This window comes from Arvicanthis niloticus, chromosome 3 (genome assembly GCF_011762505.2).
Source record: "Arvicanthis niloticus isolate mArvNil1 chromosome 3, mArvNil1.pat.X, whole genome shotgun sequence".
Classification (NCBI taxonomy): domain Eukaryota; kingdom Metazoa; phylum Chordata; class Mammalia; order Rodentia; family Muridae; genus Arvicanthis; species Arvicanthis niloticus.
The window spans coordinates 92,887,218-92,902,877 of NC_047660.1; the positions used below are offsets into that span (position 1 = coordinate 92,887,218).

The 15,660-nt window shown below is 41.1% G+C and overlaps 1 protein-coding gene across 2 annotated transcripts; it reads left to right on the top strand.

The window, feature by feature from the left end:
- Positions 1-2,537: 2,537 nt before the first annotated feature.
- LOC117705501 (uncharacterized) lies at positions 2,538-13,377 on the top strand. 2 transcript variants are annotated; one of them, XM_076931520.1, is made up of 5 exons: positions 2,538-5,690; positions 6,416-6,575; positions 7,508-7,639; positions 8,335-8,521; positions 10,747-13,377. In XM_076931520.1, exons 1-5 carry the CDS (start codon positions 5,561-5,563, stop codon positions 10,750-10,752), a joined length of 615 nt encoding a protein of 204 aa, XP_076787635.1. In that variant the 5' UTR covers positions 2,538-5,560; the 3' UTR covers positions 10,753-13,377. The 2 variants fall into 2 exon arrangements, with proteins under 2 accessions (XP_076787635.1, XP_076787634.1); XM_076931519.1 differs by having other exon boundaries at positions 5,564-6,575.
- The last annotated feature ends 2,283 nt before the right edge of the window (positions 13,378-15,660 follow it).

Below are 15,660 nucleotides of genomic sequence, written 5' to 3' on the forward strand. Positions count from 1 at the left end.
AATAGACTAAACCAGAAAAGAAATACCTCTCGTCACATAATAATCAAAACATCAAATATACAAAACAAAGAAAAAAATATTAAAAGCAGTAAGGGAAAAAGGTAAAGGGAAGAGTACATTGATAAGCCTCTGATGCTGTGTCTTCACTGCATCCAGATGGAATTCCAGGACATCAGAGATTTGAGCAGGTCTGCTCAGTTTGCTTGATGAGTAGATACACCAAGGCTGTGTATTCTGCAATAGACAATTCTCAAAACAAGTTTTAGTATCAAGATAATTTTTTTAGAAGGCTGACATTTTATTAAAGATGTTAGTTCTAACAACTTTTATTTTTCCCTTTTTTTAATTGGTTATAATATTTACATTTCAAATTTTATCCCCTTATCCCATTCCCCCAACCACCCAGGAACGCCTTATCCCATCCCCCCTTCTTGTGCTTCTATGAGGGTGTGATTTTCCTGTTTCTATGATGATGTTTCCATTAACATAAACTGCCTCCTAAATTTCTAAATCCTTCCATTTGTGTTATTAAATCTACTTTTTTTCTTTCTTTTTTCTTTTTTTTCATCTTTTTAAAAAATTGGGTATTATATTAACATTTCAGATTTTATCCACTTACCCCACTTCCTCCCACTACCCAGAAACATCCTATTCCATCCCCCCTCTTCATGCTTCTATGAGGCTTTGCGCCCACCTAACCCCTGCCCCCACTACCCCTCCGCACCATCACATCCCCCCCCCCCGTGTTCATTTTTGATGGGACCAAGAATCTTCTCTCCCACCTATGCCGGACAAGGCCATCCTCCCCTACATATACCGCTGGAGTCATGGGACACTCCCTATGTGCTCCCAGGCTGGTGGTTTAGACCCTGGGGGGGCTCCGGTTGTTTGTTATTATTGCTTTCCTCTGGGGTCCCAAACCCTTTCTGCTCCTTCAGTCTTCTCTCTAATTTCTCCATTGGGAAACCCTTGATCAAATCAGTGGTTAGCTGTGAGCATTGTCCTCTGAATGTGTCAGTCTCTGGCAGACCTCTAAGGAGACAGCTATATCATGTTCTTGACAGTATGCACCTCCAGCCCTCCACATCAGAGTCTAGCTTAGGTGACTGTACATGGGATGGATACCCAGGTGGCATGGTCTCCAGATGGCCCCTCCTTCAGTTTCTGTCCCATGTTTTGTTTCCATATTTGCTCCCTTGAGCATTTTTGTTACTCGTTCTAAGTAGAACTGAGGCATCCCGTCTTGGTCCTCCTTCTTCATGAGCTTCATGTGGTCTGTTGGTTGAGTCTTCGTTATTCTAAGCTTTTGGGCTAACAGCCGCTTAACAGTGAGTAAATACCATGTGTGTTCTTTTGTGATTGGGTTAACTCACTCAGGATGATAATTTCTAGATCCATCCATTTACCTAAAAATTTCTCAAATTCATTATTTTTAATAGCTGAGTAATACTTCATTGTGTAGATGTACCACATTGTTTGTATCCATTCCTCTGTTGAGGGACATCTTGGTTCTTTCTAGCTTCTGGCTATTATAAATAAGGCTGCTATGAACATAGTGGAGCATATGTCCTCATTATATGTTGGAGCATCTTCTGGGTATATGCCCAGGAGTGGTATAGCTGGATCCTCAGGTAATGCTATGTCCAGTTTTCTGAGGAACTACCAGACTGATTTCCAGAGTGGTTGTACCAGCTTGCAATCCTACTAACAATGGAGGAGTGTTCCTCTTTCTCCACATCCTCACCAGCATCTACTATCACCTGAGTTTTTGATCTTAGCCATTCTGACTGGTGTGAGGCGGTATCTCAGGGTTCTTTTGATTTGAATTTCCTTGATGACTAAGGATGTTGAGCATTTCTTAAGGTGCTTCTCAGCTATCCAAGTTTCTGAGAGAGGGATTTCTTAACAAGACAATTTCACCTATGATAGAGTCAATGTGTCCAGAGAGGCTGGAAAGATGGCTCCAATGTTAAGCTTACTTCTTGCTCTTCCAGAGGACCCGAGTTCATTTCCCAGCACCCATATCAGTAATATGGGTAAGTAATCAGGTAATAATTTTCTGTAACTCCAACTGGCACTTATACATAGTCACATGCACACACACAAACATACACACAGACACAGACACACACACCTACACATAATTAAAATATCTAAATTAATCCTATAGAATAAATTTGACCAATGGAATGAAAGAGTTGTACATTATGAACTATTAAATGTTGAATTAAGAAATTAAAGGCCCAAATAAATGGAAAGCCTGTGCTCATGGATCACATAAATTAATATTGTCATAACCGTCCATGCTACCCCAAGCAATAGACAGATTCAGTGTAATCCTTATCAAAATTCCAAGGAAACTTCAGAGACTCTTTTTGAAATTCTAAGTTTTTATGGCACCAACAAAATTTTAAATAGTCAATGCAGTTCTGCAGAAAGAAAATATCATTCAAGGCCTCACATATACTAATTTAAAGTTATATTTATAAAGCTATAGTAATCAAAGCAATATGACAGCATAAAGACAGCTCCAGGCCTATGGAGCAGAGGAAAGAACTCAGAAATAAATCTGAAGATATATGACCAGCTTATTCTTGATACACTAGATTCTTGATAACCTTGACATGTTAGGAACAGATGACCTCTGTAAGTAATAGGAAAGTATGTTTCCATAACCAAATTATGAAATTGGCCCCTTGTCTTGTAGTACATATAAAAATGAACTGAAAATGCAGAGAAGACATGAAACCATAAGCCCTTAGGTGAAAATAAGAGAAACCCCTTGGCCCTGGCAATGATGTGGACATCCCATCCAAAAGTTCATTCTACAAAAGGAGAAATGAATGGAACTGCACCAACTGAAAAGTTTCTTCATGCTAAATAAAAAAATCAACAAAACCATGACCTATGGACTGGGAAAATAGGCAAACTATGTATCTAATAAAGAGTTAATGTCTAATTTTTTTGAGACAGGGTTTCTCTGTGTTATCCTGGCTTTCCTCAAACTCACTCTGTAGACCAGGTTGGCCTCAAACTCAGAAATCCACCTGCCTCTGCCTCTCAAGTGCTGGGATTAAAGGTGTGCACCACCACTGCCCACCTCTAAATTTAAAAATAATTCATAAAAGCTACAATGTAACAGTTTTATTGTTGTTTGTTTTTGTTGCCGGGTAGATGACTGTTAGTAAAGTGCTTTCTGGGAAGGAGTGAAGACTTAAGTTCAGGCTCCTAAGCATTTGTGGTGGTTTGAATATGTTTGGCTCAGGGAGTGGCACTATTTGGAGGTATAGCCTTGGAATAGGTGTGCCCCTGTGGGCATGGGCTTTAAGACCCTCTTCCTAGCTGCCTGGATCTTTTCCTATTTGCCTTTGGAAAAAACTATTACAATGTGAAATTATGAATAGATTAATGGTAACAAATTGACCAACTTGAACAAAATGAACAGTTTATAGAATTGTGTAAACTGCTGCACACACACAGGAATAATCCAAATATAAGAATAAATTTATAAGGAGAAAAGGTATCAATTAATGATTCAAAATCTTCTTGTGAAGAAAAGCCAGCACCAGATGCTTTACTGGTGAAATCTGTAAAATATTTTACAAAGAAATAATGGCAATACTTCATAAACTATTTCAGAAAATAGGACATTTCCCAACTTATTTTATGAGGCTAGGATTGCCATGCTATCCAAGCCAGAGGATATAACAAGATAATTAATTATACTGCAATACTTTAGAGTAAAGACATGGAAAGATTCTTCCAAATATTATCAAATTGAAATCTGCAACCTAAAGTAACTACATGCTACAACCAAGTAGGGGTTACTGAAGAAATGCAATGAGAATTTAATATCTGAAAAATCAACTTATATAACAGAAAATATTATTGAGATAAAGAAAGTGGGTGGAATATGTTCTGGTTCAGATTAGGTCCTATATTTAGATGCCCCTAAAATATGGTGCATACATTCACATGTTCCTGAAATAGTCATGCAGATGAAATTAATGAGAGTCACAACTGTATTGCTGTAAGAGTCTTAGGAAAGGAATATTCATTCTTGGTGTATACAAGAAACCCAGAAATCCAGAGCTATCTGCCTCTTGTTTCATTGAAATACAGCCTTGGGGATAACTGTGAAGTTGAAATTATGACTTCCCAGATAAAGACTTTCCAAATTTTTATGTTGAGAAGTCCCAAACATGTTAAGACATGGCATTATTTTTAGAAAATATTAGTGTGGCTACCCATTTGGAGCTTTTAGGGTATTGCTTGGTTTTGGAGGGTTGTTGTTTGTTTTCTTTCATTTATTTATATCTTTCCCTGCTGGATGTCTGTGCACCACATGCATGCAATTCCTCCCAGGGCCAGAAGAGGGCATGGCCTTCCACCTAGAGCCAGAGTAATGGGATTGTTAACTGCCCTCTGGGTCTTCTTGTGGATAGACAAATGCTCTTAATGGAAGAGCCTTCTCTTCAGTCCCTACATTTGATCTTTTTCCTTCCAGACTTGTGTGGTTTTTAATTGAAAGAGATTATTTGAAAACAAACATGCAAGTTACTGGAGACCTTTAGGTACAGGTGCATGAAGATTGCATGCTGGTTTTGTTAGGTTACCAGGTACCCATGTGGGTTCAAGATTAGGCACTAGAATCACAGATTGTCAGGTTTGGAGAAGATCTGTCACTTCTCATCTAGGATAACCATGCAGATTAGGCATGAAATGCCTAATGAAGAAATGCCGAATTGGGAAGATCTGAAGCTTCAGACTATCCTGCCAGGATGGAGCCTGAAGAAGAGGTCACATCCCTCTAGTGGAGGGCATATCTGTGGAAATCAACAAGGGAGAGCAATCGGTGGTTGATGTTGATCTTTAATGACAGTAGATTTCAGAGTGTTTGATGAACTCTTTCTTCCAGTGGATGCTTCAGTCTTGTGAAGTTCCCCTGGAACAGATCTGATTTCTGAGACTAACAGTGAGTCAGAAACTTAATGTGTGAAGGAAACAATCCCCTGCCTACCCAAACTAAACATTGAGAAAATGTTATCCATGTATTATACAATTAAAGGTATAGAAGAAAGATATTGGCCAAAGGGAAACAGGGAAAACTCGGGGCACTGGACTGTATGGCACATGAATTGACTCAGGTGGTTATATTTATTATTGAGAACAATTTCCCTCATCCAGGGTCCCCAGAGATTTAGGATCTAACAAAAATCTCTTACCCATGTCCGGGTCCTAAACAACTCTCCCCATCCAATGAACTTTGCTTCTAATGAAGCAGAGAGAAATCTCTAATTTTGGATGGAAAGGTTGCCAAAGGATATTCCCCAGGTCACATGAGAGGCTCCAGCAAAGGACACCCCAGAAATTGGACAATTTGGGGACACCTAGTTAGTAGCTAGGGCATGTCAGTTCCTAGTGACATCATCTGGAATGCCTTCCTTGGACAATCTCTTGTATCTAGGAAAGAAGTAGAATCTTCTGTGATGTCACCTGTGTTGTGGTGACAGCTGCCTGTGGGATATTTCTTCAGTGCCTGTTGGGTTCACAAACAGGCATGTTTTCCAGGCTGTTTAGGCTATTTTGGAAAGAGAATGGCGATCAAGGAGAGACCACTCCAAGTAAGAAGGAAGCTGGCCTCCTGTCTTGTAAAAAAGGAAGACTGAAATCGTTCTGGGGAAGGCACAGTGAGTCCTGGGTAGAGTTGGGGAACTTCCTGGAAGAAATAGGCTTGAGCTGGGCCTTCCATCAGTATGCCTTATAAGCTGGACCCTTGGAATTTTTCGATGGCAGAACAAGAGTCAAGAATTTCTGATTATTAGTTTGACAGAGAGCCGGGTACTGACGAGCTTGCAGCTACTTTTCTGGGAGCTATTTAATATCATTTTGAGTGGCAAAGAATGTCAGGAGAAGGCACTATGAGATTAACAATGTGTCCATTCATGGTAGGAGTTGAAGCCCTTCATCCTCTAGATGACTGCAGGTTAAAGGAGTCTCTTAGAACAGAACAGAGAAGGATGCTACCCTGGTCATATGTGGGGTCTTAGATGCTTTGTGTTTTAACACACGTGATTAGACCTTGATGGTGCTAAGCAATATGAGCTCCAGGATTTACCTGCATCACATCTGATAGGAGCTGACAAGGATCCCTAAATCTTCATGTCTGAGGCAGCTTATGGATTTCAGTGCAAGGGGCCCTGTAATAGTGAGTGTGGCATATGTGTGATGATGAAGGTTGGGAAGAGGGATATAGATGAGCAGAACAGCTCAAAGATAGCTTTTCTGCTCCTTCTGAGATTCACCCTATCTCTGGCTTTTCCTCTTCTTCAACCTTCTTTTGGGGTCTCAGAATGTCCTGTCGTGCCTCTGAGCCATCACCTCTGCAAATTCCTAAGTGTTTATCTATCTCCAGACTCTGCTAGGCAAACATCATCCCAAAATTCCACCATCAATAACCAGAAGCAGATGACAAAATTGGAAGAACTGAAATTGAACATCAAGAAGATGAGCTTTGAGGAGGAAGAAATTAGTGAAATGCTGAACCTGTACAATTATGATGATTTGAACTACAGGTAGTAATTATGCTCAGTCCCCTGTTGACAGTATTGTGCCCTCTCTATTGACCCGAGATTTCCTCTCATCAAAGGAGTGTGTCATCTCTAATCATGCATGTTAGAAAGCCCTGACAGGTGTGGAGTAGTAGGATACTAGACCTTGAGGTGCTAGGAGTCTGAATGGTTCTGTCCACAACTGGAAGGACCTGGTCAGACTTGCTGTCTCTCAGTGTGTGAATGAAATGCCTGCAGGTCATCACTGCTTTCCTCTGAGATTGGTCCTTATACTCTGAGACTATGGCACCTCACTGGATTTAGATGGCATTCTAATTGTATCTGTGGGTGGGTTGGTGTGTATGTGTGTGAATGTAGTTGTGTGTGTGTGCTGTTCCGGATCCGAGGTTCTGGGATTTGATGGGGTTTGAGGATTTGTCTGATGCACAGTTTGCAGGTCAGTATAGTGTTGAGTCCATAGAGGCCCAAATTGATCCACAGGGTACTTTGCTCCTTGTGTTTGCACTGGTGTCACATAGGAATCTCCTGGGGGAGGAAGTGTTATTAAGACTTTCCCTGGAAATACTATTCTTGTCCTCTGAGAATTCATGTTACAATAGGAACCAAGGATTGAGATGCCTGCCTTAAAAATAAAAAAAGGCATCAGAGATATCTGTTGGGCCCAAGCTTGTGGCAGAGACTAGGAGAAAGTTCTCACAGAACTAGTGTATTCCTTCAGGCTCACACAGGATGCTCTGGAAGATCTGCTCCCTCCATTTGGTCCCCTGGCTCTGCTGTCCTGTGCCCAGGATTATAAGTTTAATTAGAACCAATAGAATCCAGTTCCAAAGAGCAAGGATGTGCCATATATTATTGGTTGGGGTAGTCTAGGATACATCCATTTTGCACATGATCCTTAGAGAAATATTTGCTCCTTGGTCCATGCCCTCATACAGGATGAACATCGAATTCAATATCATGAAAAGAAACCATGAAAAGACCATTATGAATATCCAGAAAATTACTGAGTCAATAACTGATGCCATGGAGAGATACAAGGAGGTCATAGAAGAAAACTATGCCTACAGGTGAGTGACTGACACAGCTGAGACCCCAGCACTAGGCAGGCAATGCTTCTGTCCTTCTAGGACTTTGAACAAATGTCAGGGCTCTGGTTCTATACTATCTGTTTCTTAACAGGAACCCTGCCTTGAGGCAAGGGTCTTGGATTTGTACCTCTTGGACTCAGGTGTCCTAAGTCTGAAGAGTGTATAAGTGTATAAGTTTGTAAGACCTTTCCATCTTTATTCTTCCAAATTCAAGATCCTCCACATAGAAAACATTTCAACCTTGATGGGAATATCAAAAACACTGAACCTCTAGGGCTCTGACAAGAGATTTAAAAATCTGGGATCCATGACAAAAATGGAAAGAGTGTATTCCTGTTGGGTCTTTTCTCCTCTCTCAGAGGGGAATTGCCCTCTATCTGGTGATGGTTTTCTAGTACCAGGGACAGATAAGCACCCATGAGAAACATTTCCTCTTCCTTGATGGACACAAACCCTCTTACTGTCAGGCTTTACAGGAGTACTTTCAGTCTGGTGGAATGTGGCTGGTCTCTGGATGTGACCTGCCTCTAACTGGTGCTGATAGGTAGACTGGAGACTCTAGTCTGTCTAGGCTGTCTAAGGACCAGGGCACTTGCAGGGATGATGGTACTGGGAGGAGTGTTAGGCCAATGGAAGCTGGCTGGGAATCACCATTTTGTTTGTTTGTGGTTCAGCACCAGGCACTGCCAACTCCTTAGAGAATGTTCTCAACTGAAATACAATATCAGGGTATTGCTGCAGAACACGAACAGGAATCTGCTGGTAGAGCAGAGTGAACCACAAGTGTCCTATGGAGAAGATAAGAGCTTCTGTGAGGAGGCCAACAAGAACATCTATGTCCCAAGTGCCAAGCATCAGCAGGTAGGATGAGGCATCAGAGGCAGATTGGCCTCATGTCTAACCAGAAACATAGACAAACCAGTGTCAGTGTCCACGAAGTTATCTAGGTATGGGTGTTTGTATATACAACGGTTTGTGTGTTTGTGTGTGTGTTGTTAATGTGTGTCTTTCTGTGTGTATGTGTGACTTTCTTCTGACATACACCTGTATGTGTCTCGAGATGCCAAGTTTAATGAGTAAAGTATGCTGAGATATCAGTATGCTTCCATGAAATATCATATACATCAGTCCAATTATTCTGCATCTAAACCTAGCTCCCAAGGGAAACAGGACACAAAAACTCTTGTAAAGTCACATTTTCAAATGATTAGGGGGAAAACTGTTGGTTCTCACTGAAGTCCTTTGGAGCAAATCAAAGGAATATGGTGAATGGGTGTAAGGGGGAGGTTGCTATATAAAACCCATGTGTTTATGTCCCTTTTCTGCTCTTGGTGAATTGTCAAAGCCCACTGGAATGTCAGGTGACAAACTGTGCATTGTTAGTCTTCCAGGTTGTTTTCCTCATTTTCTACTACCATTTACTTTCAAGCTACCTCTGCTCAGTAAAAGTTTGCCTTGGAGTTTGTCTTGGATTTTATTCCTTGAGAGATTGAGTTGCTTGGAGCTGCATCTGCGTCCAGCAGAAGTCCCAGAGCTGTGGTGCAAGAACAGGGCTGTTTCAGGAGCTTTTGAGGGTCATGATACTCTAAAGCACTCAGTCTATATTATCTGTGTAGCATTCTGCAACTGCTGTTATTCAAAATCGCTTTCTCTGAGTTAAAATCAGCCTCAGTGGGGGTTGGGAGTCATGAGGACCTTTAGACAGGTCTAGTAGTGTAAAATCTGGTAGGTCTGTGAGAAGCCATGTTCAGAAAGTGGAAATTAAATCCCATTTGACCCAGCAAATCAGAACAAGTAGTAGATGTACACAGGGAAACTAGGGCACATCAGGGTTGCAGTGGTCTGCACAGCAGCCCTGAAGGAGAAACTATCCAGATGTCCATCAGCTAAAGAGTGAAAATGTACCATTTGGTGCAGCCCTTCCATGGACCATTGCTCCAGTGTGAGATAATCCAAACAAGCATTTGGCATTTCAATTAGTCAGCCTTATCTTACTGAAACTGTCCCTGACACAGTCACATGATGGGGAGAAATTGGTACATTTCTATCCTAGTTATGGGGATTTCTTATTATTCTGGGCTCATAGCTTTGGACAACAGGTCAGTCAGGCTATGGCAAAGGAAGCTCCTATGGGAAGAGGCTGTTGACTTAGGGACAAGGCTGACACAGTGAACAAGAAGCTACTCTACCACCGACATGTGACACAAGCCTGCTCTACACAGCCTTGGGAACTTGCTAAGCCAGGTTAGATAATAGGCCAAGAAGCCTGATTCCAAGTTCAGTTTAAGAGAGGAAAGCACATCACTGCCTGACCCGTCCATATGCTATGCCACTATGCACCTATCCCATTCAAGATTTGATGTTTGATACCTGGAATATATACTGAGCAATTTTTATATTAGCAATAACTGAAAAACTAAACTGGTTACTGCTATATACCATGGTCATATTGTGTGAACAGAAATATTTTGTATGTTTGAGATTATGCCCTACAATAGCCATAGACATACAAGGGTATGTTCTGTTTCTTCATGACCATCACCTTATAGTTCAGTGACTAGCCTTGGGAACATTTGCCTTTAACACACTCTTGCTGATTATAGGACCAGGGCAGTGCCCATGGAGTTCATGTGAGATGGTTTCTCTGGGTATTTCCAGATAAAGGGATTGACAAGTGGAACCCAGGTAGGTTCTAGCACTGAAGAAATAATCATAGCCTTCACTTAAATTATTGGCAGGCTCTCCATAAGGTTTCTACAGGGTTTCCGAGGTAGCTCTCATCTCTCTTGAACTCAGATTCAGACATTGCTACAATGTTCTCATTACTTAATATAATATACCTGGATTATAGGAGAAATATGGTGGTTTTTTTTAACTCTAGTTTAGTGTGTAGTTCTCAGGTCCGTTTCTAGCAGTTTTTAAAAGCTGAGAAAGCAATCCAAGCACAGGTGCTCTATGACACTTGGGGATCAGGGAATGGCCTCAGCTGATGGGTCATGTTGGATTGTCCAGCTGAATAGAGCTGCTGTGGGAGGGATAGCTGAATTGACAAATCCTTACCAGGCCTTTGGCCCTTCCTTCCATAGTTCTGAATGCTCCTGCAGAAACTCAAACATGGCACAGACCAGGACAAGATCTTCCACCAAGAGAACTGCTGTGTGAGGTGCACTGAGTGTGTGCAGCCAATGCACCACTATGACATCTCATCCCTAATCACCATGGCAATAGATGGCTGCAGTCTCTTCTTCATCTTGCTTTCCTTGGTGTGAATAGGCCTTAATTTCATCTGGCCACTAGCCCAGCAAGAGTGCACATTTGGAGGAATTCAGAGAAGAGGTGAGGCACATCAAGAGCTGCTGGGCATCCAGGAAGACTCTGAGACTGTACAGTTTTTCTTGTCCTGAGGGGTCATCAAGAATAACTTCATGAATATCAGTTAACAAACTTGCAGACTTTGAGCCAAGAACTGTAACATGTCTTATGCTCAGTCTTGGGAGGACATATCCTTCATACACACACTGCAAAAAAAGGAGACCTGCTTACATTTCTGTTGAAAAGATGATTTCCATCAGTAACTGCTTTTCTACTTTGTTGCCAAGGCCAGCCACAGGCTGTAAGTCTGTGCTGCAAAAGGAGCAGCCAAGGAATGCTGCTTCCCACAGTTCTGGAGTTTGGATTTTGTTTGTTTTTCTAACTTTGTTTATTTGGTTTTCCTTTGAAGTTTTGTTATTGATTTGTTGTTGTTTTGTTCCTGTAATTGATTTACTATTTTGATAAGGCTATACACTGTGCATATTGACTGCTTGGTTTCAGTCACTTTTGAGTATTCTTATGTATTCTTATGAATGAAAGTGTGATCTTTAACTCTTCACTCATAAGAACCTTCCTTATTCAGGTGTGGTGTCACCATGTTGAAATTCCACAGCTATCAGACAGAGATGGATCTCTAAATTCTCATGGGGCTTGGGCTTCTTAATTAATTTGTGCTCTTGTGTGTCAGGTCAGTCAACAGGGTCTAGCAAGAGAGAGAGTATGGATGGAAGGGCAAGAGTCACAAAGAATGGAGAGAAGACAGAGAATCTGATCAAGTCCCATTTATTGAAAAGAAATCCTGGGTATTTGTACACTTTACCACATGCCTTGAAACCAGGGACAAGCAGGGGATCACAGCTGAAGGTGCTTTACCAAGTTTGCCTTACAACTGGGGACACTAAACAGGAAAACAAGGTATGTGAGAAAAACAAGATGTTTATCAGAGTGTGCTCAGCTGTTGTAGGCTGTTTGCAAAACAAGTTTATTGTCAGGCTCTAAGGCTTGAGATGGCTGCAAAGAAGATAGCTGCTTTCTGCTAGGAGAAGGCTCCCAACAACTTCCAGCCAGACTGAACTACAAAGGTGCTGGGACCCCACTCCTAGCAGAAAGCAGCCATCCTCTTTGCAGCCCTCTGGGGCCATATATTTGTAGGTTGATCCTTGTCTACCCTGACTACAGACTTGTTTTTCTAGCATGATATTCTTGAGAGCAGCCACAACTGCTGAGCACATTCTGAAAATCATTTTGTTTTTCTGACATAGCCTGGACTTGTTGTTTAGTGTCCCCAGCTGCTAGGCACTAGTCATTAATTGTCTCCAGCTGCACTCCCCTGCTTGTGCTTATATATCCATGCTTGTGTTTCAATAAAAGAGACTTGATCAGAAAAATGTCTTGTCTCCATTTATTGCCCCTGAATCCCCACTGTCTCCCTTGCAGACCCCATTAAATGACCCTCAGGCCTGGTCACCTGGCATCCAATGTGGGGAAGGGAGAACAAGAAACTTTTTGAGGGACATTACTACAAGAAGGGTTTTCTACCAAAAATTCAAATGTGAAACAAAGATGGTCTCTGGGAAAACCTGCTGCATTGACACTGGTAAGTCATGGCATGAAAATGGGGCAAGAAATAAGTCAGCATGAACTATATGTGGAACAGATGAGAAACTCTTTAAAAACACAAGGAGTAAAGCTGAAAAATCAGCATTTGTTGTCATTTTTAATTGCATTATAGACTTATGTCCCTGGTTTCCTCAAGAAGGAACCATTGCAGAGAAAAGATGGCATAGAGTCGGAAATGCACTTAAAGAATTTTACAGGCTATTTGGGCCTGAAAAAGTCCCAGTTACTGCCTTTTCATAGTTGAGCTTGATAAATGAAATGATCTCAACAAAGTGTCTGTTGATAGAGGTGGTCATTGAAGGGGGTGATAAAAATTTAAAGGCAGTGAAAAGAAAGAAAAAGGGAAAGAAAGAAAAGGTTTATTTTTTTAAGAAAGATATAAATTTAATTTCTCTAGAGAGCAACCTGTCAAAGGTCATCCAGTAGGCCCCAAAATTTAGATCAGACTTTAGAGACAGAAAATCCGAGGGCGATGAAAGCCAAACCAAATAGAGTCCCTCGGCCCAAAGAGAAATGACTCAGCCATTCAAAAGAAAAAGATAAAATGCATATCCCCAAAATTAAAATCCAAAATAAGACCAAAGGATGATGACTATTTGTCTGAGTCAGACTCTGGTAACTTGAACTCAGGTACTGAGTTACCTTCCAAAGTTGTCTTATTCTTTGTGACTGCTTTGGCTAGCCATGTCTTTTGTGTTTCCACATGAACTTTAAAATTGTTTTCTAATTCTGTGAATAAAAATTGGCACCTCATTGATATATCCTTTTCATAGATTACTTTTCATAGAATGATTATTTTCACAATATTAATCTTAACAGTCCCTGCTCATGCGAGATCTTTCTATGTTTTAGTGTCTTCTTCAGTTTCTTCAGTGTTTCAATGTTCAATTCAGATGTCTTTTATGTCCTTGGTTAGGTGCACCCCAAAATATTCTCTTTTTTTAGGCTGTTGTGAATGGAATAGTTTCCTTGATTCTTTTTTTCTCAGTATATTTATCATTGTTAAATATGCTGGCTCGTTTATGGTTAACTTGACACATACTAGAATCAGTTGGGAAGAGAGACCCTCAATTGAAAAATGCCTCCATAAAAGTGTCCTATTGGCAACTTTATTAGACTGTTTCCTGAATAATTATCGATATGGGTGCATCCAGCCCACTATGTGTGTTGCAAACCCTAGGAATTGTTCTGAGTTGCAAAAAGAAAGTAGGCTTCATGAGAAGTAAGACAGTAGGCAATATTTCTCCACAGCTTCTGCTTCAGTTTCTGCTTCCATGTTTGTGCCTATGTTTAAAACATAGTCTTCATAGAGACTTCCAGGCAAATGAGTGTTGTTGCAGAAGCAGAACATAAACATAACAAGTGGATCATAACAGCCACGTGATACAGAAACATGGTTTCAAGTTGAACATCACTCCAAAGTGATCGTAACGGGTGGTCACAACAACATGTGGTCATAATTATCTTTAGAAGAAACAAAGGCATTTTTGCCATTCTGGAAGAGGTAGTACAGAGCCATTTGAGCTACAGTTATTGATAAGCTATAGGCCAATCCTTGCAAAATGTATTTAATCATAAACAGCAATGAACATACTTTTTCTTTAGTGTAAGACAGTTTTCAAGCCTAAGATGGAGGCAGGCTGGTTTATCAATATTATCTAAATGGCTATTTCTTTTCTAGGAGAGATTTGAAAAGGTGTGAATTCAGATACAAGGAGAGGGAGAGAGGATCTTAGAAGAGTTGGTGGAGAGGAAAGCAATCAGAATGTGTTGTATAAAAAAATTCAATAAATGAAATCTAGAAAAGAAAGAAAAAACTGGCTGCGTTATTTTTTCAATTTGAAATTTTGAGTGAATCTAAATTCAAAAATAAAAGATGAATTAACATGGCAGATGAAATTCCAAGGATGCATGAAATGATCTGTACTGACCACATTTAATGAGGTTTACACTGAGAATTAGAAGTAAAATGTAGAGCAAATAGATGTAGAAAAGTGTGAGAGAAAATGTAAGATTAAGACAAAGTGGTCATTATTAAAGAAATGAGTGCCCTAACCATTGGCTACTACTGGGTTCCCTCTCCATTTTTTCTATTTTCTTGCCTGATCTAAAGAATTAGCCTTGAATACTCAGATTCTGGTAAATTGCCTTTCATGAGACTCTGAGTATGGGTTCTGTCTCTCCTTAGGACTCTGTATATCAAGCTAAGTTCTTAGTAGAGCTGTTTCCACCTCTGCAGCACTAGATACATTCAGGAGCTTCTAGCCCTCATAGATGGGTGGGTCTCCAGAGCTTAGATAGGAGATATGACTGTGAACAACACCCTGCCTCCTGCAGACCTTTTTCTGCTGAACAAAGTCCATGCCTAGCTGCAAAAGAAAGGTCTTGGAGCTTCACCACATCTGGCTGGACTATAATATTTCCTCTAATTTAAGGAGTAGGAAACTTGAATGAGTCCTATTGTTTCTGACCATCCACTTAAGTTGAACTTAGGTCCTTGCTGATTATGGGCAGTGTGCTCTTCTCTGTATGGTAGCTGGTCAACCTGATGGTGCTGGTGCTGAGGTGCACTCAGGGCCTTGGTCCCATGGTCCTTCACCCCTGCATCAGCCCATATTTGTGTCCTAAGTGCGACTGTGTAGCATGGCAGTAGCCAACATGCTGGGCAAGTGTCAGTCAGTCCAGTGGTTCTAGCTGCCTAGCAGCAAACCCAGAGTCTACAGTAACTGCTGCCTGACCCAGGGAATCATTCATGGGATGCCATTGCCTTCATGCTCTTCTTCCTGCTGGTCTAGACATGGTAGGTGCTGGCTATGGTGCTGGAGAGAGTGCCAGCTGTCTTACGGACATTCCTTCTTCTACTCAAGCCACATTGCCCTGTGTAGGGAGTAAGTGCGGGCAGTGCTGGTTATGGATGCCTTCTGCTTGGATTTCTTCTGGCTCCAGTTTTCTGGCTTTGGGAAGTTCATGTAGATCTATCCGGGAACTTGGTGCTTCATCCAGGTGGTCCACAAGAATTACTGGGATTCTTAATTGGATTAAGACTATATTTTCATTAAATCTGCCCT

Bases quoted from the DNA above. Each gene is read 5' to 3' on its own strand.
- LOC117705501 (XM_076931519.1), top strand. From the start codon at position 6,163: ATGTCTGAGGCAGCTTATGGATTTCAGTGCAAGGGGCCCTGTAATAGT. The intron at 6,576-7,507 runs GTAGTAATTATG...GCCCTCATACAG, and splicing joins TATGATGATTTGAACTACAG to GATGAACATCGAATTCAATA. The intron at 7,640-8,334 runs GTGAGTGACTGA...TTTGTGGTTCAG, and splicing joins GAAGAAAACTATGCCTACAG to CACCAGGCACTGCCAACTCC.